At 42.5% G+C, this 26869-nt stretch overlaps 1 protein-coding gene and 1 long non-coding RNA gene across 12 annotated transcripts in view; one reads left to right on the forward strand and one right to left on the reverse strand.

The window, feature by feature from the left end:
* Positions 1–26869, forward strand: part of LDB3 (LIM domain binding 3) — a 214581-nt gene that overhangs the window by 163507 nt on the left and 24205 nt on the right. For 5 of the 11 annotated variants that reach the window (XM_039546804.1, XM_039546802.1, XM_039546806.1 and 2 more), the window contains 4 exons: positions 551–586; positions 2420–2626; positions 6633–6803; positions 23578–23625. In XM_039546804.1, coding sequence (XP_039402738.1) covers positions 551–586; positions 2420–2626; positions 6633–6803; positions 23578–23625 — 462 coding nt within the window. The remainder of the gene's footprint in view (positions 1–550; positions 587–2419; positions 2627–6632; positions 6804–23577; positions 23626–26869) is intronic. The other 6 variants (XM_039546809.1, XM_039546814.1, XM_039546805.1 and 3 more) reach the window with 5 other exon arrangements.
* Positions 15192–18406, reverse strand: LOC120409189. Its single transcript, XR_005601185.1, has 3 exons — positions 18057–18406; positions 16356–16476; positions 15192–15485 (listed from the first exon to the last, which is right to left on the reverse strand). It is a non-coding gene; the product is annotated as an uncharacterized LOC120409189 (long non-coding RNA).

Raw genomic sequence — 26869 nt, forward strand, 5'->3', positions numbered from 1 at the left:
AAAACAACAGCTTCACATAGAGCACAAACTGGTAGTGCACATCTTCTCTAAGACTGGTTACCACTTCAGAACATTGGCTACCCAGGGACAAACCAACTCTGACTATGATTGTCTTCACAAACTGGAGTTGGCACATGAGTATGTTCTACTGGGATACTAAAGGGTTATTTTTTAAACAGGGCCATTATTGAAGCCAAAGCTGTACATGAGATGATATATTGTACATACACAGAGCGGTTGATTTGTACTGTGTCGATGAGCCTCCATTTTACGAAATAGCCTACAATTAACAAAGAGAAAGCTTGTTAAAAAAAATCTCACATCTGGGTTACAGCACATTTTTTATCCAATTTTTAAAAAGAAAAAAAATTGATTCTAGGGTATTTCTCACAACAACAATAGTCATAAACATCTAGAACATAACTCTAAAAAGCTTTTGATAACCAAACATCTGTCCTCACACTGCCTTCTTTTGCTGCTATTCTCCCTTCTTCCCCCACCACTGGTACTTGCACTTGCTTTATTCATACTATATCCCCTCCTTTCACAGCGGCAAGGAAAATGTTGCTGCAGCAGCTGAAAACAGGTAACGTTTGCTGTATATTCTTTTTCCCTCAGACTTTCCACACAAAGTTTTTACCTAAAAATACATCAGATGTATGAACTCTTTGAACAGATGAATTATAATGGTGTTTCAGCTGAGATGATTTGCTAGAGATGTTCATTTTCATATAGATATTTGAAAGATTCCTGGCCAGGTGGCAGACTATACTGGAATTGTGCAAAATATACTACATTACCTTTAATTCTAGAAAACAGAAAAATAAGCAGCATTTGATCAATGTTTTTGAAGTTCAATATTGTCGTTATTCAGGAGATGGTGAACAGTCCAGAAGTTCAAGAACCATTTCCATTTTTAATCAGATCCAATGTTGTGGTCTAAGCTTCTCCACAGTTTTTTAAAATCTAAATTAGTTGAACTTCTTGGCATTTTAAAAGCAATTCTAAATCTGATTCTTGAGTTGTATTGATCATGGATTAAAAAGATACTAATCCTTCCTACATATAGTATTTCTTTGCATTTATATAGTGCTTTTCCTCCCAAAAGATCCCAATGCACTTACAAAAATCATAATCTATCTACATGTATGTCTATATTATATACATTTATGTAGATGTAGATAAAAATAATTTCAGCACCAAACACTGAAATGCAACTACTTCTAGGATGAAGCTCTGTCATTATTTATCAGAGCATAGCAACTCTTTATAAGTTCAGAACATAGAAATAAAGATTTAAGACAGTGCCTTCCTCTGATATTTTGATTACTCCACACGCAACAAGATTTTATGTCTGCTTTTAAAATAACCCGTATTTGAAAAAGTATTGCAGAGAATTAAAATCAGAGTAAGTGCGAGGATTGTCACCACTAACAACATGACCAATCGTGACTGGGATTCCCAGTAAGGAAAAAAAAATCAGCAGTTTACTGGGTCATACCAATAAGATGAAACAGAGAGGGAGGGAGTTGATATATGAAATAATTAGCAACCACATTGACATTGAATAACAGAAGCAGGGAATGAAGGGTAGTATCTATTGCTATTGCTTGTGTAGGACTGACCACACGATTACAGGGTTGTTTCATTGAAACTTAACTGCAAATCTCTCTTTGTTGGACTATCTTGAACAATTTCAGACATCTGTCTGGTTTTGGGGTCACACTATATCTACTGAGTCACTTATGTTTGGTTATGTTGTAACATGTCTTTACCTCCATTGTCTCCAGTGTCTCATTTCTGCTAGGTCTTATTTTGATACTGTGATGTCAATAATGTGGTCTCCAGTTTTAGCTGAAGGATAAAGAAGACTGTAATGAACCTGTAGATCTCTATCCTGGTTCTCAGAATGACTCCTGGCCATAGTCTTTAATACGGCATTGAAGATTGGTGTGATTTCACATGTAACTCTGCAATGATATCAAAGGAGACTTAGGGGATAAAATAAGAGGACATTAGAGATTTGCTGATGTAAATCTCTTCCCAAATAAGATGTCGGTCAGAAAACTTCTTCATCAAACAAAGAGCTAACCTGGCTTTTTTTAATGCTGAGGTTCAGCAGTTTCTCACTCTTTTTCCTTAAGGCCTTTCCCAGTGCATTGAAATACTAAGGTTCTACGTCAGAGGAGTAGACATGAGTGTTCTGAAATGATGTCCCATTTGTTAGATTACATGGTAAGCATTTGGATCTCAAAAAACTAAGTGGAACAAATAAAACACTTCTCACTTAAAGGCACTGGCTGCTTTTTTGGCTGGTACTCTTCTTTGCTCTGAAAGACCTAATATTCATTTAAGCAACTGGTAATGTGGTTAAAAATATATCTCATGCACATACACCCTTCTAATCTTTGTTACCCAGCCCTACAGGTTCTCATCATATGGCACAGTATGTGACCTCAAGTGTTTGGCATCCTCCTAAGTCACGCACCATGGATGCCAACATTGACAAAGCTAAGCCAGTGGCCTCCAAGGGTTCCGTGAGGTTTGGAACGGGTACAAGTCAAAGGGAAGCCAGTTACATCAGGACTGGTCAGAAAGCCCCTCTTACTTCATCCAATAATCAAAGGTACACTGCAACATGTAACTCCATAACTGACCTGGCTTGTGGCTTTGGTATGGTTTTGTAATAACATTCTCTAACTCTTTCATATGAAAAATCCCATTGCCTAAAAGGCAAATATCTAAGTACTATAAATTTCACCAGCTTTTAGTTCATATGCTTCCCATTGTAAGTTACTTTCTTAATGGCTTCCTCTACCAGCAGACAGGTGACAGCCACCTAGGAACCGTCTCCACAGAAACAGCAGCTGATTCTATTGAATGGATGCTGTTGGCATCTGAATAGAGCTCTTCTTTCTACTAATGCAAGTCCAAAATACATCCATGTTGTGTTCTGCTCTAACTGCAATCTCCAGCACTTCCATCATTAATATATGCTACAGTAGAAGAGATTAGTTCTTTGACTGCTCATTTTGATTTATCTTCCCTACAATTTCAATCCTTTACCCTACCAGAGATTTCTTTGGAGCACCTGAAACAAAAACAACTTTGTGCACTGCTTAAAAGAGACTAACTACTGCATTAATAACCTGTTCTTTAGTTACTATTGCAAGACTCTTAGACCCAGAATTTCATAGGGCTAGGACTCTTCTCAGGTAAAGGAGTGTAATCTGTACTTATTTTTAAGTGTTTGTGTGTGTTTGTGTATGTGTTTTAAATATGGTTGTTAATCGTTATCATCTGCTTAACCTCTGCTGAACTGTGTTCCTTCTCATGAGTGAACATCAGAATGGTAACAGAATATACATACGTGTGTGTGTATATTCATCCACATAACTTTACCATGCTGAACATTTCATTTTATAGTTTATTAAGAAAATATTGAGCTATTTAAGAACTTACATTTCCTTTGATTATCCCCTTAAAATATACAATAGTGTAAAGACTGATGGAATAGGGTGGTTAAAGGTGAACTGGAGAAGAACCAGTAAGGAAACAACAGTAAATCACTTTAAGGTACTTACTCATAAAATTATTATTCATGCTTTGATATATGGTAGCTGTTTCATTTTATAAACCATCCTTAGTCAATCAGCAGACATCTGAAGAACTGCTAGGAACCTCCTGGCTCTGCCACTGATTCTCATGGTAGTTTTTGGTTACTCTGAATTCTGCCCCAAGTTACACCCATTCAGTGGGTTGAATATATTAACTGAAGGCAGAATTCCCTTTGAATTTGTTTCTCCATTTCTAAAAAGAAGAGTTCTAAGAGTTAATGTTCATAAAGAGCTTTCAAGCTGCAGACATTGTATATGTGCTAAGTATTATTATTTCTACCCAAAAAAGAGAGAGACACTTGCTAAATTGCCACATATTTCTCCAGCTTGCTCTTTAGTGTGTTTGGAATGTGCCTTCTGTAGATACAAAAGGTGAAATCCTGGCTCTGGTGAAGTCAATGGCAAACCGCCCATTGCCTTTAGTAGGGTCAGTATTTCCAGTCTAAGATTTTATAGGGGTTAATACAACAACTGATTTCAACAGAACTACAAGCATTCATAAAACAGGGAACAACCCGTTTCTGCTGTCATTACACTGTGGTAAATCTGGAGTCATACCAGTAAAAACAGTGAAGTTACTCTGGATTCTACTGGTAAAAGTAAACAAAGTATTAGGTCCAAAGTGCAGAAGTTAAAGGCAGCAAGATCACATTGCTAATTGAGCTATTTATATATGCTTTGTGTAACTATCTTCTTGTTCTCTGGAATAATGAATGCATATCCTAGTGATCTGTAGTTGCAGGAGAAGGATTCAGTCCTCTGTGACTTTTAGATTTCTAGTGCCTAAGTAAAGAAACCTTAAAAACATGTAACATTATTGTTTGATGTCCTTATAATGTAGTCTAATGTGCTTGCGTTCAGTTTTATTAAATCTACTATAACATGCCCATCCACCTCAAACCTGCCCCCACACAGGTACATGTCCACATAAGTTCTTAGTGTTCCTTTGTTTGATTAATTATTGGGTATGTGTTTCAGCTCACATTGAAAAGATCCACTACAAAAATTGAATAACCATACCATAGGCTTATTACCCATGGAGTGAAACCCTGACCACAGTGAAGCCTGTGGCAAAATTCCCATTGACTGTAGGGGGAACAGGATTTCACCCATGGTTTTTTGTCTTGCTCATTTGTGTTAAGGAAAAACATACAGTAAATCCCATTTTGTTTGAGGCATGATTTCAGTCCATGCAAATTTGCCAGACCTAAGACATAACAGTAAAATTTAGCGTATCTCCACTTTGGTGTGATATCCATTGCAAAAAGAGGAAATGCAGCTACCACACTGCTTGCAGAGACAGTCAAATACGTTGTGTTTTCTTTTATCTGTAACATGGTATTGCATTCATAGCTCTGAAGCCAGGGTATTGTACATTTACAGTGTTATATGTTTTAAATAATACATAATATATTCGGATAGCGGCTGAGGCAGATGAATCCACAGCATGTTAAAATATGACATCAAGAACAATGAGGATTAGATCTGAGTTTTGCATATGTGTATGAAGGTTGGAAAATTTCTGTGGAAGAATTTGAAAGCCTAAATTGTAGATGTGGTGGATATTGTCACTAGTTTATTCATTCTGTAGCTAATGGTAGATACAATATAGAGAGAGAGAGATGGGGATTTTTTTTGTAAATATAAAATTGTTTCCTTTCCCTGTTTCTTTCTTTTGAATTTTGTTTCCTTCCTTTTCAAATGGGATGGTTCCAAATGACTTAGGTGTGTTTATTTCATTTGCTGACAGCTGGCTAGTAAATTCACTATTTGCCTTCTGTTTTTTACATTTGTCATTAAAACATTTCAGCACAAGACTTGGTGAGTTCCTCCTGAATGTAGCATGTGCTATTCATGCTGGGTAGGGGCTATGGTCTAATTGATAGGCGATGGCCTCGGACTCAGGAGCTTTAGGTTCAATTCCCCAGATGAGCCACAAACTTCCTGTGTAGCCTTGTGCAAATCAGTTAATCCACACTGTACTTCAATTTCCCATCTGTAAAATAGAATAACACTTCCTCACCTCACAGAGTTGTTGTGAGGATAAAATCCATTAACAATTGCGAGGTATTCAGATATCATGGTGCTGAGGGACATAGAAGTACCTAAATAAAGTGTTACAATCAATATTTTGTACACAAGAAGACTAGATGTAGTTTTGGTTTCAATAAGCCTATTTTGTCATAAGATAAGGGCAGATACGTTGCTCTGGTCTGCTCCTGCTCCACTTGTGTGACAAAGGGAGCAGAAACTAACTTCATCTCCCAAGCAGGTTTATGACTGGTATAGCAAACTTACATGCTGCCCCATCCTTTCTTTCAGCCCTGATGTTGGGGGTGGTGAGGGGCATGTCAGGGCCATGGCTTGCTACTTAAATTTTTGGTGGATGAAGAAAGTGCTGAGCAGAGAATGACTGAGCCATAATTAGCTCCCTAGTACTGCACCACCCCACACATTGCACTGAGGAGATTACACCCCAGTAGTTTCTGCTCAGTAACATCCAGAACAGAAGTAACTTGTAGCAATTCTGTTTATTCAGGCCTATGACAATATCGTACAACTGGTTTCCTTTCATCAATATAATTTTTTTAATGCTTCCACCTAATGTAATCTCTGATCCGGAAGTTAACATTATGCATAAGTGAGTGAAATTTACCCTAGCACTGACGGTTCTTGCAGGCCTCTACACAACCACCTAAGTCTCACGTGCTGGGAGTTTTTTTGCCATTAACTTCAGTGGGACCAGGATTGGGCTGTGGGATGAATTTCACCCAAATGAGAACATTATTGAACTCAGCATTAAACCTAAATTTAGTCCTAACTCAGCTACAGAAAAAGCTTAACAAATGTGCTTTTGACCTTCCATATCTGTGCTTCCCCCCCCCCCCCCCAATAATACAGCTTGCCACTCTGTTTGCAACTTTTGGGGCCAAACACAGTGGGTTTTGTGCCTTTACACAGTAAACGTACACCTTTTAAGATGCTTCTTGTTTTATTTAATTTAACTCTAATTAGTACCCCTGTTGAGCATGCGCCAGTGTCTACCAGCTCTGCCTCTGCTCCTGTGCCAGTTGCTTCAGCCAATCAGCCTGCTACTGCTACTCAAAACACATCCAGTCAGATGACACCACCATCAGCCACTCCCATCTCTGTAGTACAAGATTCCTTCTCTTCCTCTTTCCAAAGGTAATGCTTTTTTGCATTGTCTTTTTGCAAATGTCTCCCTGTTTGGTGTTTAGAAGTGCTGTGAATGTGTGTGTGTGTGTACATGGGAGTGGGGAGCAGAACTTTATTCAAGTCTGCAGAATATTGGGAAAATACGTTGCCTAGTTTTATGTATTCTGAAGTTGTTTATTGTTGGAGTGTGGAATTTTTGTTTGCAAGGAAATTGCAAGATGCAAACTAATCTCAGACAAGATTAATCAAATATCTCTGTAAGTGAGGAATATAACTTACATTTTCAAAAAAGAAAATCTGACATTAAAAATAAAACTATTTTGTCACCAGTAGTGAGGACACCAAAGTTTCATAATAATTAAAATAGCGAGTGAAAATCCTTTACATTGCATTACAGCAGTGTTAAAATTATCAAGAAATAAACAGATTAATAAATTAGGAAGCTAATATAAAGATCCATCTGGATTTTAATATACCTTAACAAAGATAACGCCCTTTAGAAGTTCAAAGAAGAAAATGCAAAATGCAGTTTAACGCTTTGAGTGATGATACACTGTGTATAGTAGGATCTTTGATATTTACTGGAGTGTGACAGACCTCAGTATTATGGGATGTGCCATGTACGGGATGTCAGTAGATCCATTCATTTGGGGGTTGACTTCTCTATAAAGGCACTAAGTTGATTTATTTCTATTTAACTGTGTTTTTTTTCTAATAAGATTTAACTATACAATTAATACAGGATTTAAAAAGGAACAAAGATAGTAATTCAGAGTCTATTCTCACTTCACTGAGCATTCATAATTGCTGTATAATACTGAGAATTATACATGTATATCTAGGGTGAACAGACTCCTCAGATTGTGGGGAAAATGGGTGAAGTTTCAATGTTGCCATTTACATCATAATAATTGTCAAAAGAATAAGAGTGAATTCATGTTGTACCTTTTTTCTTTTCTCTTTTACAGTTTTTGCTCCTAAAAGCTTTGAAAATCATTTCCCTTGCACATTTTAGCCCACTTTAAGTGGCCAGGAACAAAAAGTCTCCCCTTCAATAATATGAACTACTCTCAAATAATAGAGGCTCAAAATGTGAGCTACAGTATCTTAAAATTGCATAATTTGGTAGGAAATGTTCTTTCTGTTCTAAAGACTTTGGGGGTTTTTTACCTGCTATTCTCTCACCAAGACACTTTAAAAATATTTATGAATACTGACTTTTTTTAGCTGCTAATATCTCAGATTTCTTTCAAAATACTTTTTGTTTGACTCTGTATTTTTGTTCTGATGCCATAGAGTCAGACATCCAGCCAGCAAAAGGAGACTAAGCAAAGTACTACACCCTATTTTCATAATTATATTGATAACATCATTGCTTGAGAAGCATTTCACATACAATAATTGTTTAAATAATTTTAGCCCTCAGTATATCTTTACTTAAACTGCTGCACGATGAAAATGGAGTGTCTAATACATTCTTGAAAAGCAAATCCCTACTCCATATAGGTAAGAATATAAACAACCTTTTGGGATTGACCACAACAAAAAAGACCATAAGACCTTTGTGCTCTTTACTCTGGCATTAGCTGAATATTTAAATGCTTGTCTTGACTTCTGATTCAAATATATTGGTCCTTACAGGGTAAAAATGTATGCCATTCAAACAAGATACTTGTCTGAACCACCACCTTTCTTAGCTATCCAGAGAGTCCTGTTTTAATATTTTTTCTGTAACTTGTGCGTTTTGTCTTCTGTAGGAATGTGCTTGGTTGTGCTATACTGTAGGTCTGTAGAGTGGTCGTCTTATATCTGAACTCATACATGGCTCAGTTCTGAGATGTCACTATTGTTCTGCTTGTAACATTCTTTTGTACATGCTTTCATGCTTTTACTGTGTCCTCTTGTCACAGCCTAAACCTTTCCCTGGGTCCAAGAACATGTCACAAGCAGCTTCCACTGTTTAATCTGCTATCTCTGCTCAGTCTAGTATATTTGCAAACATCTCTCCTTTTTCCTTTTAGTTAAATTGTTTTCACTTTTCATTATTCACTCCAGTTTGGGGTCCCTAACTTCTTAAAAGATTGGCTTGGGAGAGAACATTGAGAAGTGTCAAATTTACTCAATGGAGCAGCCTGTTTGTTTTGATCTTGTCTAAATTAAAACCAAGCTAAGAGAAAACCTTGATCTTTCAAGTATTAGGTTTAAAGGACATGACTAAAAAATGTTATCAGAGCTCAGACAGCTAGTCATTGGTTAGATTCAAATTTGTTTGTTTTTGTGGTGGTTGTCTAATTAAGAGAGGTGGCAACCCCAGACTGTGTTTTACTTGGTGAAAAATTTGGCTCATAATGTGACTAGCTGACCCATTTTTAAAGGTTCATCAGACCTGCTTTTATTGTATTTTAAACAATGATTAACTAATGACAGATCACTAGTGGGAGAAGGATTAGAAATAGTTATCACTAGAAACAAAGAATGCTACCATAATGCTTTCTGCCAGGCTTTCCTAGTTGCTATGGAGCATTTACATTTAATCAAGCTGAACAGTAGAGAAGGCAATGGATTTTAAGATTTATTATTTGAGCACAATTAGATAATGATGATGATGAGAGAGACTGAGTCAGTCAGTAATGCAGTTGAGGTAATAATTATCCGTGTGTGCTTTATCTCAGCATAAAACAGACAGAAATCACCTCAAGGCATTGTTTGCAGTGAAAAGAGCACACAGGTTTGAAAGCCAAATCTGGAGAAATGTTATATATAAAAATCTGGGGAACATTATAGAAAATATAAGTGACCACACAAGCATATCTCAAACCTTTCAATATGTTGTCATTTTTCTAGCACAGGGATGGGCAAACTTTTTGGCCCGAGGACCACATCTGGGTATGGAAATTGTATGGCAGGCCATGAATGAAATTGGGGGTTGGGGTGTAGGAGAGGGTGAGGGCTCCAGCTGGGGGTGCAGGCTCTGGGGTGGGGCTAGGGATGAGGGTTGGGGGTGCAGGAGAGTGCTCCAGGCTGGGACCGAGGGGTTTGGAGGGCAGGAGGGGAATCAGGACTGGGGCATGTGGTTGGGGCACAGGAGGGGGTCAGGGGTGCAGATCTGGGTGGCACTTACCTCAAGCAGCTCCCGGAAGCAGCAGCATGTCCCCCCTCCAGCTCCTAAGTGGAGGCACAGCCAGGCAGCTCTGCGCGCTGCCCTATCTGCAGGTGCCATCCCTGCAGCTCCCATTGGCTGGGAACCCATTGGCGGGGGTGGCAATTGGGGCAGGGGCAGCATGCAGAGCCCCCTGGCTGCCCCTACGCATAGGAGCTGGAGAGGGACATGCCGCTCCTATGCGTAGGACATGCCGCTGCTTCTGGGAGCCACGGCACATGCAGGGTCGTGGGGAAAGCCCACGACCCTGCTCCCTGGCAGGAGCTCGAGGGCCAGATCAAAACATCTGAAGGGCCGGATGTGGCATCTGGGCTGTAGTTTGCCCGCCCATGCTCTAGCAACAATGCAGAATTGAAAGAGCTATGGGATGGAAAATCATTATTGGTTCTGGTATGTAAATATGCACACTAAGCACTCCATCTGATTCTATAATTCCCGTATTCAGCAAGCTAAAACAAACTAGGCAAAATTAATTCTTGGTGTAATTCCACTGACTTCAGTGGAAATACACCAGAGATAAATGTATCTCATTGGGCACTACAATTGACTTCTAATTTTCCTCATTAACGTCTGAAAACAGTGTAAGTCCTAGGTCAAATCTGCAACCATGGCCATTCCAAATAAATAAATGAAAGCAACCAGAGCTGTAAGAACTCAAGGATCATGTGGAGAAGTGAAGAACTGATTGATGTGTTAATGTGGTCCATACATTTTCACTTTACATAAAATTAATGGGGCACTGGATTAATTTAATATGTGTATATATATGGTGAAATACAGCAAAATAATTGCTAGGGGAATTCACTGAGAAGCCAGATGTTGCCAGGAGTGGAAAATCTTGCCATAATACCTTCAACATCTTGGAAGGGGTCCTCTTATTGACATTGCACCACTTCACTAAACAGTTTTACAAGTATTCAGATAAGTGTCAATTTTTAGCTTTCTATGTGTATGGCCAAGATTTTTAAAAGTGACTGGTGATTTTGGATGCCTCCATTACTTTTGGGTGTCCAACTTGAGACATCTTAAAGAGGTCTTATTTTCAAAGGGTGGATGCTCAGTGTTTTCCAAAAGAATTCTTTTACTGCATTTGCATCCGACTCTGTGCTTGGTTACACTTGTAAATGGTGCTGGGTCTATCTTGTCCGATTGAATGCTTCCCTTCCACCCAAATCTCTCTGATTTTAACTAGAATTTATTTATTTCAGAATTGGGTCTGGGATCATTGAGATTGATAAAAAAATTTAATTACCAAAGAAGATCTCTTACTTGCTCAGGGGGAAAAAAATACTACATATAGTTAGGCGTGATGATTGGCACTCAAAAGTTATTCCTTTTGAGGATGTGGTCCTAGCTGACATGTAAACTCATGGGAAATATTTCTCTCTGTTTGTAATTAAACCTTATCCATAGATGAGAACAAAATTTGTAAACAAATGTAAGTCCTGGTGCTTACTCTCGCAAGCCAGGGAATTTGCATCAAAATTTTGTTAGTCTGCATTCAAAGCCTTCCAGATTGCTACTGTGGGGATCTCTTTTAACATGGCAGCAAAAGGGATTTGCATGGGTGATTCCCCTTAGCTCTAATGGGAGTTATGGATGTAAAATCACTTGGACATGGATAAATGAAGAGACTCCTAAATGTGCAAATCCATTCAGCTTCCCATAATAAGGCAAAGAAAGCAGAAACAGATTAGAATAGTGATTGTATGGAATAATGCTCAGAAACTGCTCAGAAGCTGTTTGCAGCAAGTAGCAAATAGCAGCTTAGCCCTGGTCTACACTAGGGGGCTGTATCGATCTAAGTTACTCAACTTTAGCTATGTAAATAATGTAGCTGAAGTCATCGTACTTAGATCGACTTACCTTGGTGTCTTCACCGTGGTAAGTCTGCTGCTGCTCTCCCATCAACTCTTCCTGCACCTCTCGTGGCGCTGGAGTACAGGAGTTGATGGGAGAGTGCTCAGGGGTCGATTTATCGCATCTAGACTAGACACGATAAATCAATCCCCACTGGATTGATCGCTGCCCGCTGATCTGGCAGGTAGTGTAGACATACCCCTAGAAGCAATTGCTCATTGTTGGTCCACAGCAGAGGTAATTGGAGTGGAAACTGCACGTTGGCTCCAAAGAATAATTCCAAATATTTGTGGTCTTAGCACCTGACCCTGCCAACATTTAGCAGTGTAGTAACTTTATAAAATTTCATAATGCAAATTTCAGGTTATTCCGAGGAGCATTTATTTTATCAACCAAACTGATTATTAAGATCATTTGTTCATAAATCGAAGCTGTCTCCTTTATACCGAGCTTTTCCCTGCTGTCTGATTTGTTCAGCAATGCCACAATCCAGTGCTTCTGATATTGACATTTAACTGCCAGAGAAGTCATTATGGTGTTACAACTGCTGGGCTGTGAGGCGTCAGCCAACAGCGAGAGAGAGGTAGGATATAAAACTTCTGTTTGTGTATACAGTCACTGACAAATCCATCAGAACGAGAGGGAAAGAAATCCAGAAAAAATGTGATGGCTTAAGAAAGACTTTCTCACAACAATTTTTTATAGCAGGTTAGTGATTTCTGAAAACTGCCCACTCAGACTGACACCACAGTCCTGTCTGAGGCACAGTATCTACTAAGTAGGGATAAGACCGGGAAGGATGGATTGATCCAGGTAGGAGTTATAGGAGAACCCAGTTCCCAAGGTTCTCTGTTAATTTTTTCTTCCAACTGAGGGCTTCATTCCTTGAAAAGCAATGCAAGTCTAGTCTGTTGTCCATAAAATCCCAGAGCTGGACTCTGCAATCAGACTTAGTTGGATGAACCAGTTGCTCTTCATGAATAAAACTAAGGAAGCATCACCTGAATCTAAAATCCTGAGACACAAAAACTATCTGGTGTGTGTTTTCTTGACAGTGGTCCAAATTCTTCTCTCATTTACACCTGTGTAACTGCATTAGGCTTAGCCTGGTGTAATTGAGGGAAAAATTGACGACTGTGTGTACTAGTAAGTAGGAAGTAACTAGTAAGGTTACTTACTTCCTGTTACTTCTATGGTATATTAACTGCTCATGAGGCCAACTACAGGTTCTTCTTGGAGTGATTGTTCATGTGTATTCCACAATAGGTGTGCGTGCTCGCCACATGCACCAGTGCTGGAAGTTTTTCACCTAGCAGTACCCATAGTGGGGAGCGCCCCACCGTGTTGCCTGGAGTGGCGCCTGCCTGGCGCGGTATAAGGGGAGCTGCTTGCTCCCCCCACCCTCAGTTCCTTCTTGCCACCAGTGAAGGTGCGTTGGAACTGCTCAGCTCCAGCTTTGCTGCAGCTTGTCCCCAGAACTGTTTGTTCATTCATTAGTACCCGTAGTCAGTTAGCTATTTCAGTTAGTTTAATTAGTTAGTGAGCGCGGGCCAGGGCATGCCCCACGCCCCAGGATTTAAGTCATTCGGCTCTTGTAGGTGTTCTGTGCCAAGGAGTGACCCACATGTGGACTGTCTGCTCTGCTTGGGAGAAAGCCATATCAGCGAAAGGTGCAAGATCTGCAAGTTGTTCAGGCCCCAGACTGAAAAAGAAAGGGACATTAGGCTCCGGACCATCCTGATGGAGTCGGCGCTGGCCCCGACTCTGGCATACCACTCCGAACCAGGACCCAGCACCGTGGCGTTGGTACACAGAGACCCTGCAGTACCATCGACCAGTTGGCACCGCTCCCCTTCCATGGGGCACGCCAAGAGGACCGGAAAGACTCCCTCTTCGCAATGGCACTGAGGGAAGTCTGGGACAGAGGCTAGGCCCATTCAGGTAGCCCTCGATCCCCACCGGGCCCTAGGCCTCTGACTCATGTTGAACAGAGTAGCCCAGCCCCTTCGGAGCAGGCCTCTCTGGATGTCTGGATGCCATCTACGCCTGAAGCCCTCCAGGCAGCCAGGAATGTCACATCCATGCCGGTGCCTGAAGCTCCGCTAATGTCGGCTAATGCAAGTCGCCGCTAGGATCACCGCAGTCGCCGCCAGCCCATTACCGGTCTTGGTCGAGGGAACTTTCCCGACACCGCTCACCGCCCAGTGGCCGTTCAGGGCTCAGTCCATGTGGATCACCCTCGACGCCAGCCAGACTGTCTAGATGGGTGCTGTCCGACCGGGACTCCTAGCACCGCTCGTCTTCGCAGAGCGAATATTGACAGGACCGTGGCGGATGTCACCAATGGTCCTAATCTCGAAGGAGGTACCGAAGTCAGTCACGGCACAACCGTCGACACCATTCCCACTCGGACTCCCGCTCCAAGTCTCTGCCAAGGCACCGTAGCCCAGGGCGTCGATCGCTGGCATCTCGCCATCGCGGGTCCGCCCATCGAGGCCGTTTGCCAAGCAGCTACTACTGTCGGTGCCGTTCCTCTGCCTTGAGATCACGGCTGACATAGATCCCGGCACCGCTTCTACTCCCGGTCCAGAGGCAGCAGCGGTCATATGCCAGCCTGGCCTCTGCTCACAGCCGCCCGTCTACAGGCCAAGCTAGCCAGCCTGAACAGCCAGCCCTGCCGGTGCCTCAAAAAGTGCAGTGGCACCGAGCGTCGTGACCGCCCCAGTGGTACCAGTGGGCAATGTGGCCTCTGGTGCAGCCCCTGGTGGGATTCCCTTGGTGGCCAGGGTGTCGGAAGCACCGTCAGCCTCCATTCCTAGACCCCCAAGAAAGGAGTCGGTGAGACCCGTCTTCAGCACCGTGCCCAGAGTCCGACCAGGTGGTGGATCCTCCGGTGCCAGCCGACACCCAAAGCACCGCACTGGTCTCCCCACGCTGTCTGGAGGAGCTGATTGCGGCCCTGCCCCCCTCCGTCCCGCAGGAGGACTACCGGGCCCACCAAGACCTCTTAAAAAGGGTGGCAGTGAGCCTCCACCTCCAGGCAGAGGAGATGGAGGAGCCCTCAGACTCCCTGTTCAATGTGCTGTCCCTCTTGGCACGGGGCAGGGTGGCCTTGCTGCTCCATGAAGCATGTCCTGTGGCAAACACCAGCCTCGTTTGCTCCCATCTCTAAGAAGGCGGAACGCAAGTATTTTGTACCCCCTAAGAGGCACCAGTATTTGTATACCCACCTGGTGCCCAACTCCTTGGTGGTCGAGTCGGTCAACCACAGGGAACGGCTGGGGCAGCCAGCCCCAACCCCAAAGAACAAAACTCTCGGAGGCTGGATACTTTTGGGAGAAAAGTTTATTCGTCTTCAAGCTTCCAGCTAAGAGTAGCAAACCATCAGGCTGTCCTGGGTGGCTACGAGTTTAATCTCTGGGGATCCCTCCCCAAGTTTGAGGACTCCCTCTGGGAGCACGATAAAAAGAGGTTTAAGGAGCTTGTGGAGGAAGGGGCAGTGGCCGCAAAGGCATCCCTGCAGGCTGCTTCAGATGCAGCAGACACGGCTGCACGGTCCATGGCCTTGGTGGTGTCCATGAGACGGGCATCATGGCTCCTGGTCTCTGGGCTATCCAGCGAAGCGCAGTTGTCAATGCAGGATCTCCCTTTCGACAGGAAGACTCTGTTTGCTGAGGAAACAGACACAAGGCTGCACGGCATGGAAGACTCCCGCACGACCCTCCAGACCTTGGGCCTCTATGTTCCTGCTCCGGCAAAACCCAAGTTCAAGCCGCAGCAGGCTCCCTCCCAGGCCGCCCTCCTGAAGTACAAGGCCACCCATAAGAAGCAGTGGGACTACAGAAAACGCCTGCAAAGACAGTCTTGGCCTGCCCCCCAGCCCCGGTCCTTTAAGGGCAAGCAGGCAGATAAAACGCGTTTTTGATGGGACGCTCAGGGGTACCCCGCCAGTTCTCAGCACGGATCCACCCCCAGTAAAGCTCCCTTTTTCCAATCAGTTGTGTGCTTTCCTCCCAGAATGGTCGCAGCTCACCTTGGACCGATGGGTCCTCAACACCATCTCCCGAGGTTACACCCTTCAGTTTACCTCCTCCCCGCCCACCCCCCCATCCCTCTTGGGGGACCCATTGCACGAGGCTCTGCTCGAGCAGGAAGTCGGGCAGCTCCTGGAACTAGTAGCGATAGAGGCGGTGCCCAAGGAGTTCCTGGGCAAGGGGTATTACTCCTGGTATTTCCTTATCCCGAAGGCCAAAGGGGGGCTCAGGCCCGTCATGGACCTGCGAGGCCTGAACCAGTACATGGTGAAACTCAAGTTCCGCATGGTTTCCCTGGCCTCCATCATCCCCTCCCTGGATCCCGGGGACTGGTACTCTGCCCTCGATCTACAGGAGGCGTTCTTCCACATCCACATATTCGAAGGGCACAGGTGCTTCCTCCATTTCGTGTTGGGACAGAATCACTACCAATTCATGGTCCTCCTGTTTGGTCTGTCTGCTGTCCCCAGGGTCTTTACAAAGTGCATGTCAGTAGTAGCGGCCTACCTCAGGTGCCGCGGGGGTCCATATATTCTCCTATCTGGACGACTGGCTGGTCAATGGCACCTCCTGATCGCAGGTGAGGGATCATGTGGCACTCCTCCTGTCCACACGCACCGCCCTGGGCCTGTTGGTAAACAACACCTAGTCCACGTTAGTCCCAGTCCAACGCATAGAGTTTTCGGGGCGATCCTGGACGCAACATCAGCCAGGACCTCTCTCCTCCCAGACAGCTTCGAGACCCTGAAAGGGCTCATCAATTCGATCACAAGGTTCCTCGTGACGACAGCCAGGGCTTGCCTGCAGCTGCTAGGTCACATGTCAGCGTGCACATATGTGGTCCGCCATGCCAGACTCAGGATGAGGGCCCTCCATCTCTGGCTAGCCTCGAAGTTCTCCCAGGCCATGGACAGAATGGACAAGGTCCTCACCGTGCCAAACTCGGTGATCACCTCCCTGCGCTGGTGGTCCACCCCAAGCAACATGCTCGAAGGGGTCCCATTCAGGGACAGGGCCCTATCGTTGGAACTGTTGTCTGATGCATTGGACCTGGGCTGAGGGGCCCATGTTTTGAATTTTCAGACCCAAGTCCTGTGGTCTCTGCAAGACCTGACCCTTTATATAAATGTCAAGGAACTCAGGGTGGTGCGACTGGCATGTATGGCCTTCCGCTCACACCTGAAGGGCAAGGTAGTCAGGGTCCTCACTGACAACATGGCCTCAATGTTCTATATCAACAGGCAAGGCAGAGCCCGATCCTCTGCCCTCTGCCACAAAGCCCTCAGTCTGTGGGATTTCTGTGTAGCCCACAACATCCACCTAAAAGCCTTTCACCTGCTGGGTGCCCAGAACATGAGGGTGGATCACTTGAGCAAAGACTTTTCCTCTCAGCACGAGTGGCCTCTACACCCAGAAGTGGCCCACCAGCTCTTCTGAAGGTGGGGAACTCCCCAGGTGGACCTATTTGCGATCTGGCAGAACCAACGATGCCCCCAGTTCTGCTCCAGGGGAGCTTAGGGAAGGGCGCTATCTCCAATGCCAGCTTCTCTATGCCTTTCTCCCATTCCCTCTTATCAGCAGGGTCCTGGAGAAAATGAAGATGGACAAAGCCAAGGTCTTCCTCATTGCCCCGGAGTGGCCCAGGCAGCACTGGTACGGGACCCTCTTGGGCCTGGCGGTGGCTCCACTGTGGCCGTTGCCACTCCACCCGGACCTGCTCTGTCAGGACCAGGGCCGCCTCCTCCACCCCAACCTGGCAGCTCCTCATGGCATAGCTGCTCAGTGGCTAGATGGTGAGGAAAGGACATGCTCAGAACAGGTTCAGCGCATCCTCCTCGAAAATAGACAGCCCTCCTCTCGCCGCTCTTACATGGTGAAGTGGTCTCAGTTTTCTAGGTGGGCGGCGGACCAAGGTGTGTCCCCAATGTCTGCCGCGATCCAGCTTATCCTTGATTAACTCCTCCACCTGAAGGCCCAGGACCTGGTGCCCTCGTCAGTCAGGGTGCACCTGGCAGCATATCAGCCTTCCATCCCCTGAAGCAAAGACACACTCTGTTCTCCCGTGCTATGACCAGCCAGTTCCTTAAGGGTTTGGACTGGCTTTACCTATAATCTAAGCCCCTGGTCCCACAATGGGGCCTGAATTTGGTGCTGGCTCTTCTTACGGAGCCCCCATGTGAACCGTTAGCCCTGTGTTCCTAGTCTCACCTCTCGTGGAAGGTGGCCTTCCTGGTTGCTATCATGTTGGCCAGGTGGGTCTCGGAGCTCAGGGCCCTGACCTCTGAGCCGTCGTATACGGTCTTTCGTAAGGACAAGGTCCAGCTCCGCCCACACCCTGCGTTCCTCCTGAAGGTGGTCTCCGCCTACCACATGGGTGAGGACATTTTTCTACCAGTCCTCTGCCCCAAGCCTCACATGACTAGTGAGGAGCCCTGTCTCCACATGCTCAATGTGAGGCAGGCTCTGGCTTTCTACCTCAAGCGGACCAAGCCGTTCAGAGAGTCCTCGCAACTCTTTGTTGCCTCAGCTGAGTGCGCGAGAGGCCAACCAATTTCCAGTCAGCGGCTTTCCAGCTAGATCATTTTGTGCATCTGCTCCTGTTATGAGCTGGCGGGTGTCCCCCCACCACCCATTGTGAGGGCACACTCGACTCGGGCGCAGGCCTCGTTGGCTGCCTTCATGGTCCACATCCCTATACAGGACATTTGTAGGGCAGCCATGTGGTCTTTGGTTCACACATTCACCTTGCACTATGCAATAGTCTCTCAAACCAGGGATGACACCGGGTTCGGCAGGGCAGTACTCCGTCCCGAGAACTTGTGAGCTCCTACCCACCTCCAGAAGGTATAGCTTGGAATCACCTATTGTGGAATACACATGAGCAATCACTTGAAGAAGAAAAGACAGTTACCTTTCCATAACTGGTGTTCTTTGAGATGTGTGGCTCATGTCTATTCCACATCCCGCCCTCCTTCCCCTCTGCCGGAGTTGTCTGGCAAGAAGGAACTGAGGGTAGGGGGAGCGTGCAGCTCCCCTTATACTGCTCCAGGCAGGCGCCACTCCAGTGGTCGCTGGGAGCGCTCCCCCACTACGGGTACTGCTAGGGGAAAAACTTCCAGCACTGGTGCATGTGGCGAGCGCACACACCTATTGAAGAACACCAGTACGAAAAGGTAACTCTCTTTTCCATACAAACTGGTGCCAGCTCTTTTCCTCCAAGAAAATAATGAGAGGGATCTCATCTAAATGGAAATGAACAACAGTTTGGGAAAGGAGAAAAATAAAACCACAAATACTTTTCATGTTTCTTTTTCTGTGTTCAGTTTGTAACGTTGTCACCACTTTGTTTTTATTGCCTAACCTTAGGTAAGAAATGCATATCTACTGATTGACTTGAGCTAAAAGACAGATTTGTTGTGCATTTGCTGATTTCTATTTCTAGGTTTCTGATGCAGGGAAAGAGAGAAAGAAGACACCAAGCTTTAAAACTGTCAGTTCTCCAGTTTAAGAAATTGGTTAAAATCACTTCAGAGTTTGTTTTTATGATTATGAAACTGCCTGCCTTAATTAATAAGGACCTCTAACTGACTCTGAACAGGTTGGTGTGCGCTGATAATTGCCTGTGTCCATTCTAAATGTCTGGTCACTGGATGATAGCGCTATCCTGTATATAAGATCCTAGGAGTAGTTGCACTGCAAACAATTATCTTTTTTAACTTCAATTTTTCCTATGAATGTTTTATTATTTTGCCCTCTTCCTGATTTATTTTTAACTAACAATCAGTCCAATGAAGTTATGCTCCTAAACAGTATCATGCTCTGGAGGGAGAGCACAGGATAAATCAGAAAGCTGTAAACTCTTGGGCTCAATTAGCATTACACAATTTGCTGAGAAACTCCCAAATCAAAATGTAATAGTTTCTCTTGAAATGTCATTGACTAATTAGCTTTTTCTTTCTTTTTACATTTTGTCACATTAATGCTAGACATTTGTACGGGATACAGTGATAGGCTGCTTGTTATCCTTATGTTGTTATTTTGCTTTTTAATTTATCTACATTTGCTTGTCCGATAGTGTTTTGGAATCAACTTCACTGTCAGTATTGTCACTCTCAACAAACCAAACCAAAGCACCAGGGGCCTCTCATACTGGTGCAAATCAGCAATAAGTCCATTGACGTCCATTGACTAGGTGTATGTGAGAGGAGAATCAGGCCCACTTTGTGTACATAATGTTAACTTGTGTCAGAGATCAAAATGTTAAAAGATGACACACTGTCTTTAACTTAGGTTGCTGAGTTTTGGCAGTGTACCAGCATACGTCGTAATGAGAACACACTGATCTAAGACCCCCCCCCCCCCATTATCTCAGTGTACAAGTTCAGGGACAATAGTGGTCGTTTTTAGATTTTGTTTGTTTGTTTTTGTTGGTTTCCGATTTTGGTATCTAAATACAACAGTGTTAGTGTGTTAAATTCCTTGGGTCTAATCCTGCCATTCTTACTTAGACAAAACTCTCATTGACTTGTGTGCAGGAGGATTTTTAAAGTTTAGTGCTTAAAAAAAAGAATAAAAACTAAATGATAAAAGAAAAATATTCTCCTAGAAGACTATGATGGCAGCAGTGTTAGCTCTTTTGCATTACTTCCTATCGTGTATATGTGCACTAAAGGGGTTTTAAAATAGGGGATTATTTAAATAATAGCTGTTTAAGAACTTTTGAAAAACAGAACTTTAAAATTATAGATTGTCATGTAAAATTCCTGAATTTAGGATTTTCAGGAAGAATGAAGGTGAGGTTTCACATAATGGCTCTTTAGCTGATTATGTGTATATACTTTTCAAAAGGTAGATCATCAAGAAACTGTAACTACTCCTTTGTGTAGATCCCTGAAATCAGACTAACATTTTGTGAATCCCAGCAAAGATGCTTTTCAATTTGAAACATGATAATTGAATTTTTCTGTCATGAATACCTGTATAACAATTATTCTGACAGATTGGTAACTGTTAGATGTCTTCCACTTTCCATGGTACTTTCCATAATCTTTAGTTGCACAGTTAACTTTTTTATTAATATATTTTGGTTCAAAATGAACTGTATCCATTTGTTCCCTGAAAATGATAAGTAACCACTCTCAAAACTACAAATCACATGCTAACTATATAATATTTTAATATAATATATATAGCAACAACTAATTAGTAATTAAAGATCTAGACACCATTGTGATCACATTAATTGCATAACCAATTCAACCTTTAAATATAAACTGATTAGTGTGTTTTATTTGATTCTTTTTCCATTTCCCTTCTATCCACATCCCTTTTCATTTAGACTTAGAAAGCAATCTTAATCCTTGTTCCTCCAAATAGATATGCACAGTTACTCGTGTGCAGCCCCACTTAATTCTACATAGGCAAAAGTGTCTGCCAGCACATGTAGCTGTTTGAAGGTTGGGAACTTAATCATTAAACAAGAGCAAGCGAGTTTGCCTTGAGCACACATAAACTCCCTTACCACTTAACTACCTCTTTCTGTTTCTCAAGGACCATGATACCCTCCTCACGCTATTTAAAAACAATTGAACATTGAAAAGAATAATTATTTACATTTGCATATTCAGAATTGCAGCTTGCCACAATCAATTATCTGAGCCCAAGCCAGGGGATCCAAAGAGGGCTACACTAAGAAATTGGATATGTTAGTCTCCTGAACTCTTAATTTGCACTCAAAATGGAACAGCAAGAGGTGGCAAGGTTCTAAGGCATCATATTGTTATCAGCAGGCAAGGGGTACACTCCCAGGTCAGATCTCCCATAGATGTACAAGGTGCAGTAATGCAGCAGGTCTGGAGATTGAAGAGCTAACTGGGACTTCAGATGAACTGTATAAAATTAGTTTCCTGATAGTCACAGGTGAAGAGGACTCTGAAGGGGTAGAGCTCCATCCTAGTGGTCAGAGGGCTGAATTGTAGCTGGAGTTGGATTCTTTCTCTTTACATAGAAACCGTCTTGTTTCTTTTGTTATAAACTGTCCATTCAGGAGCATGCTAAAGATGTGTTTAAATAGGTGCCTACAATTGGACTCCTAAGTCCATATTTTGGCACCTAGATAAGAAGCCTGACTTTTCAAAAAACTAAACATCCAGCAGCTCCCATTTAAAAACAAGGCAACTTATTTAGGTGCTAAAATATGGAGCTAGGAAACCAACTTTGGGCACGCATTTTAAAAAATCTTTTTCCTAAACCTTCAGAGAAAAAATAAGTTGCTGGTAGTAATAACTTTGCTGCTGCTGTTGTAGGACGATCTAGTCCATTCCACTGGTTTAACAGAATTTTTCAACCCTAGGCCTAGTTTCTCTTAGAAGACCCTTATCCTCAACTTCTTGCACAAAATTACTCAGCTACACTGGGAGTGCGATTTCTCCATGTTGCCTAATCCAGTCAATGGATTTTTCCTGGATACTTAAAACAAACTTCCCATATGTGTGGGAGCATGGAAATTCTTAATCAGTGTTCCTAACTAATGAAATCTGATCTAAGTGAAGTAGGTCAGTTTCTTTAATGACTTCCCTTCAGTTAAAACACACTGTGTTCCTGAAGAAATATTTTCAGAGGAAGGGATTACAGAATTATTTTTTGAGCCTGTCATTAATTGTAGATAGATCATATTTTCCCCTTATTTTAAAGCCTGTAATGTTAACTTGACTTAACAGGCTATCTCACAAGGTTTAAAGCATAGTTGACTAAATACCTAGTTCAATAACATTTTAGAGATATAGGGTGAAATCTTGTCCCCATTGAAGACAGTTGCAGAACTCCTATTGATTATAACAGACTCAGGATTTCACCCGTAATATATAGCTTGCCTGTGACATGAATCTGATGGACAAGTCTGTTGTCATTCATTTTTTAACATTTTATAAAAATACATCCATCATTTCACAAGATCAAAGCTTCCATAGACTTTTAAGTGTTATCTCTGTAGGCTGATCCCTGTATTTTTATCCTTTAAAATTCCACCAACAGAAAAATGCTGTCTGGGTTGAAAATAACCAGGGAAAAGCGCAGGGTTGAAAATAATCAGGGAAAAGTTGGGGGTATTAGCTTGATGCTGTGGTTTCATTTACATTGCCATTTGTCTTTATTATGGGACAGCTGTTTGCCTCACCACAATTAAGGTGGAGCTGATCTCCCAAGTTAAGAAGTGATGTTTCAATTCCAGGTTCACATTACTAAGATTTTGTGCAACTTACTTAGGAGTATCCAGTTTTGTGGACACTGAAACAAAGCAAATGTACCTTTTTCCTTTGTGTTAGTATTTAGTGAATGTCAAAGCAAACTGTCTCTTTAATTGCAGAACTAAAATCCTACAACTAAAGAATTAACACCCGTGTATGAGCTAGTGCTTTATGAGGCATTTTAGTTGATGAATCAAATTGTCCTCACCTTATTAAGGCTGTAGTATGATTTCTAGCCCAAGTAAGATGAGCAGGATTTGGCTCAATAACAGTTAAACATTGTTTTTGTAACCCAGATGAAAAGTAGTGCATGTCATATACTTTAATGTGCCTCAGCATACTGCTTATTGAATATAGTATGTACTTCCTTTTCATAAGGAAACTCATTATAGGATAAGATGCCCTAATTATCCTGATATATTTGGTTCTCAATTTCAAATGACATTTTCTTTTGCATAAAAACACAAACTTTTGTCTTATTTTAGCTTCAACCGGCATTCTTCCACCTCCATCAGCTACCAGTCAAAAAAGAGGTATAAAATATTATGTTTTGCAGCTACTACACATTAAAAGTATTTAACACACCACTTTAATGCTACTAGTAGACTTCTAGTGAACTATTAACCTAAAAGTAATCTTAATAAAATATGTCTCCTCTCTTCTTTTCCTGATGACTAATAGTTTTCAAACGTAGTATTTAATTCATTGCCTCTCAAATGTTATTGTCTGTTACAGATCCATTCGGTTAAGATTGGGCACTTTCAATGCTTTTCAGAGATGTTATTTTACTGTTCCATTAAACCATCTTCAGTCCTCAGGATATCTTTTGTCACCTGCTTAACCACTATTTACTTTCTGCGGCAGAAATTACAGCTGGTAAATCTTTCCAAAGCTGATTTAGCTTCACTAAAACCCTTACTGATGTAGCTCAATGCTTTATTTCTCTTACAGGAGTCTTTTCCTCTCCATTGCTAAATTGCATCCTCACTTTGGTTGTCTTCGTAAACAGTTCCATAGTTAGTTATTGAACTCAGTGGTGCTGGTTTTTGTTTGTTAGGAGACAATTTTTTTATGTACTACAATTGATTTTCTCTGTAGCAGACACCAGTTTCCTAGACGTACAAGGAAATCTAAGGCAATGTTTTAAAGTGCTATAGACATTGAGAAATACACGAGAAACAAACAAGCAGTTATTTTTCTGCATGATGGTCTAAACATGAGTAACCTGACTCACATTTCCTAATGCATTTTGCAAATTTAGTGTCCTAAACAGGGTCTTTACCAATGAACCCAGGTGTTTGAGACTAGAACATACTCAGCAATGGCAGGCACACTAGAATTTCAGATATGTTTTTATAATAAATGTAATTTATAATCTCCTACACGACATAGCAAGTGTTGATCAGATTTTTAAATGTAGGTATGTTGCACTGATTTCTTGTGTAACTGTTTTCCCTTTGAATATTAAGGTTTAAAGTAATAAAAGACTTCAGATAGTATATATTTTAGCCAATCACCTTTTGAAATCATCACACAAGGCCAAATCTATCACCGAATTGTTTCCAGTAACCTCAGGATGCCACTGAAACAGAGTCCCATAAACTCTTAAATTTCAAAACATTGGTGTCAGTACTGGATTAAATGGACACTGTTTATAAGGTATTTAGGTTGGGTTTTTTTAGTCAGTCTGTCTGGAATACAGAAAAGAGCAATGATTCTGTGTGAGTTCTCACTGTTCTCCAACTGAAGTCCAGTGCAGCTGGCAGCTATTGGCATAAGACACTAAAGAGGGGACAGCAATAGGAAATAACTATAAATATGAACAGTGTAATGTGTTGTTAAGAGCATCTTTCATAGTTACAAAATTGTGGCACAATACAGCAGAGTCCACAGTAAACACAAACTCATGAGAATAGTTTGTCAAAACCAATGCCTCATATTCTCCATGCCACAATGGAACCAAATTCAGGCCACGTTTACACTTAAGTTACGTTGGCATAACTAGGACACTTAGGAATGTGTAAACACAGTAATATCAGGGGGAAAAAAGTCTTATTTCTTATTTTATTCAGAGAACTGATATAAGCTAGATGGGCAAAAGCTGTCTTTTTCCCCAGTATAAATTGTGTCTCCAATAGAAGGGTTTGCGAGGTTAGTCTTTAAGGTGCCACCGGACTCCTTGTTGTTTTTATGGCTACAGACTAACATGGCTACCCCCTGATACTGTACCCTTTTATGTTTACTGTCAAAACCTTTTTCGTGTAGACAAGGCTTCAATGGTCAGAACCCCTAAATCCTGCAGCAGATGTGGATAAGAGTCTGAACTAGGCCTTGGGGGATCCTCCCTGTGTGAGGCTCAATTAAATAGTGGGATTGAAGGAAAAAATAGGCGTTTGTAAAGCAAGCATGGCATTGAGGAAAGCAAGGGAACTGTTTAGCTGCAGCAAGGGTTTAATTACTCGTCCTGTATGGATTGTTGTGCTTGTTGCAGAGCGTAAACTTCAACATCTGCTGACTTCTGCCTCTTTTCCTTTGTTTGTTTTCCTTTTTACTCTTTCCCAATGCATGTCTTCTGTCTCATCTGATCCCTGACTCTCTGGTAGTGGTAGAATTGGGGCTTGAATAAACTGGAGAGTCTGCAGCCTATTCCCTCTTCCGCAGTACATAGAGGAACAAGGGCTCTTTACCTGCTTGGAGGCTGCTTGCCCGGCAGAGGGGAAGGAGACCTAGAGCTAAGTGATTGGAGTACCATGTACATGGCCAAGTAATCTGATAGAGCATCTGGAAGAACCATGTGAGGAATGGGATGGGCAACAGCCCTTGTTTGTAAACGCTGTTCAGCAAGCATGGTCTGGAGTAGAGCAGGGAAATCAGCTCCAGATGACCAGATTGCTTGAGTAGATATAGCTGAACATTTGCAAGCGGACAGCTGTAGATCCTTCTGGTACCACTGTAGCTCTTGGGACTCCTTCTAAGGTATCAGGAACATTCCTGAACTCTTGCACCTGAACCAGAGAAGTCACCCTGTGTTAGAGTGAGCTCTAGGGGCTGCAGAATCAAAGAACCGTGGAAGTTGTCTGAGAGCTCTTATTCTGTCAAACAATTGAAGACAAGCCACTGAAGCAAGCCACAAGCTCTGCCCTTCCCCTGGAGACACTCCTCTGCAACTGCAGTGGGAGCAGGGAAGGAGGAAACATGTATCTGGTTTCATCTGTTCCTCTCACTGATTCCCATGGCTCAGACATCTCTCCCCCAGCATCCTGTTTCCCTTTAAAAGCACCTAATAAAATAAATCCCCCAAACCCACACTTGCGCAAAATTAAGACCACAAAAAAGTATAGGTATGTACGTACTCAGGTGCATGCACACTAATCCCCATGTTAACTGATTTAAATATAAACATTAGAGGTTGGGTGTATGTACACAAGTAAGGTATTGTGTGAATGTATCTGAATTTGTGCACCCACACAGCTGCATCCACACTTGTGACAATCTGGTCTTATAGCATAAGTAAGGTAGGGCAAAATATTTGCCAAGTAAAATGTTCTTCAGTGAAATGTATCTGCTTTTGAGGTCATCAAATATTTTATATGTTTCTTAAAAACAGCATGGTCAAGGAGACGGATTGAGCATAGGCCTGGGAACCAGAAATTCTCATTCCTACTTATTTTACTGGCTGTCCTCATAAAAATTGATTTTATATCCCAGTATACTGATAGGACATTGCGATATTTAGTTAATGTATGCCTCACAAGACCTCTCTGAGGTAAGTGGATG

This window comes from Mauremys reevesii, linkage group 7, assembly GCF_016161935.1.
Source record: "Mauremys reevesii isolate NIE-2019 linkage group 7, ASM1616193v1, whole genome shotgun sequence".
In the NCBI taxonomy this organism is placed as follows: domain Eukaryota; kingdom Metazoa; phylum Chordata; order Testudines; family Geoemydidae; genus Mauremys; species Mauremys reevesii.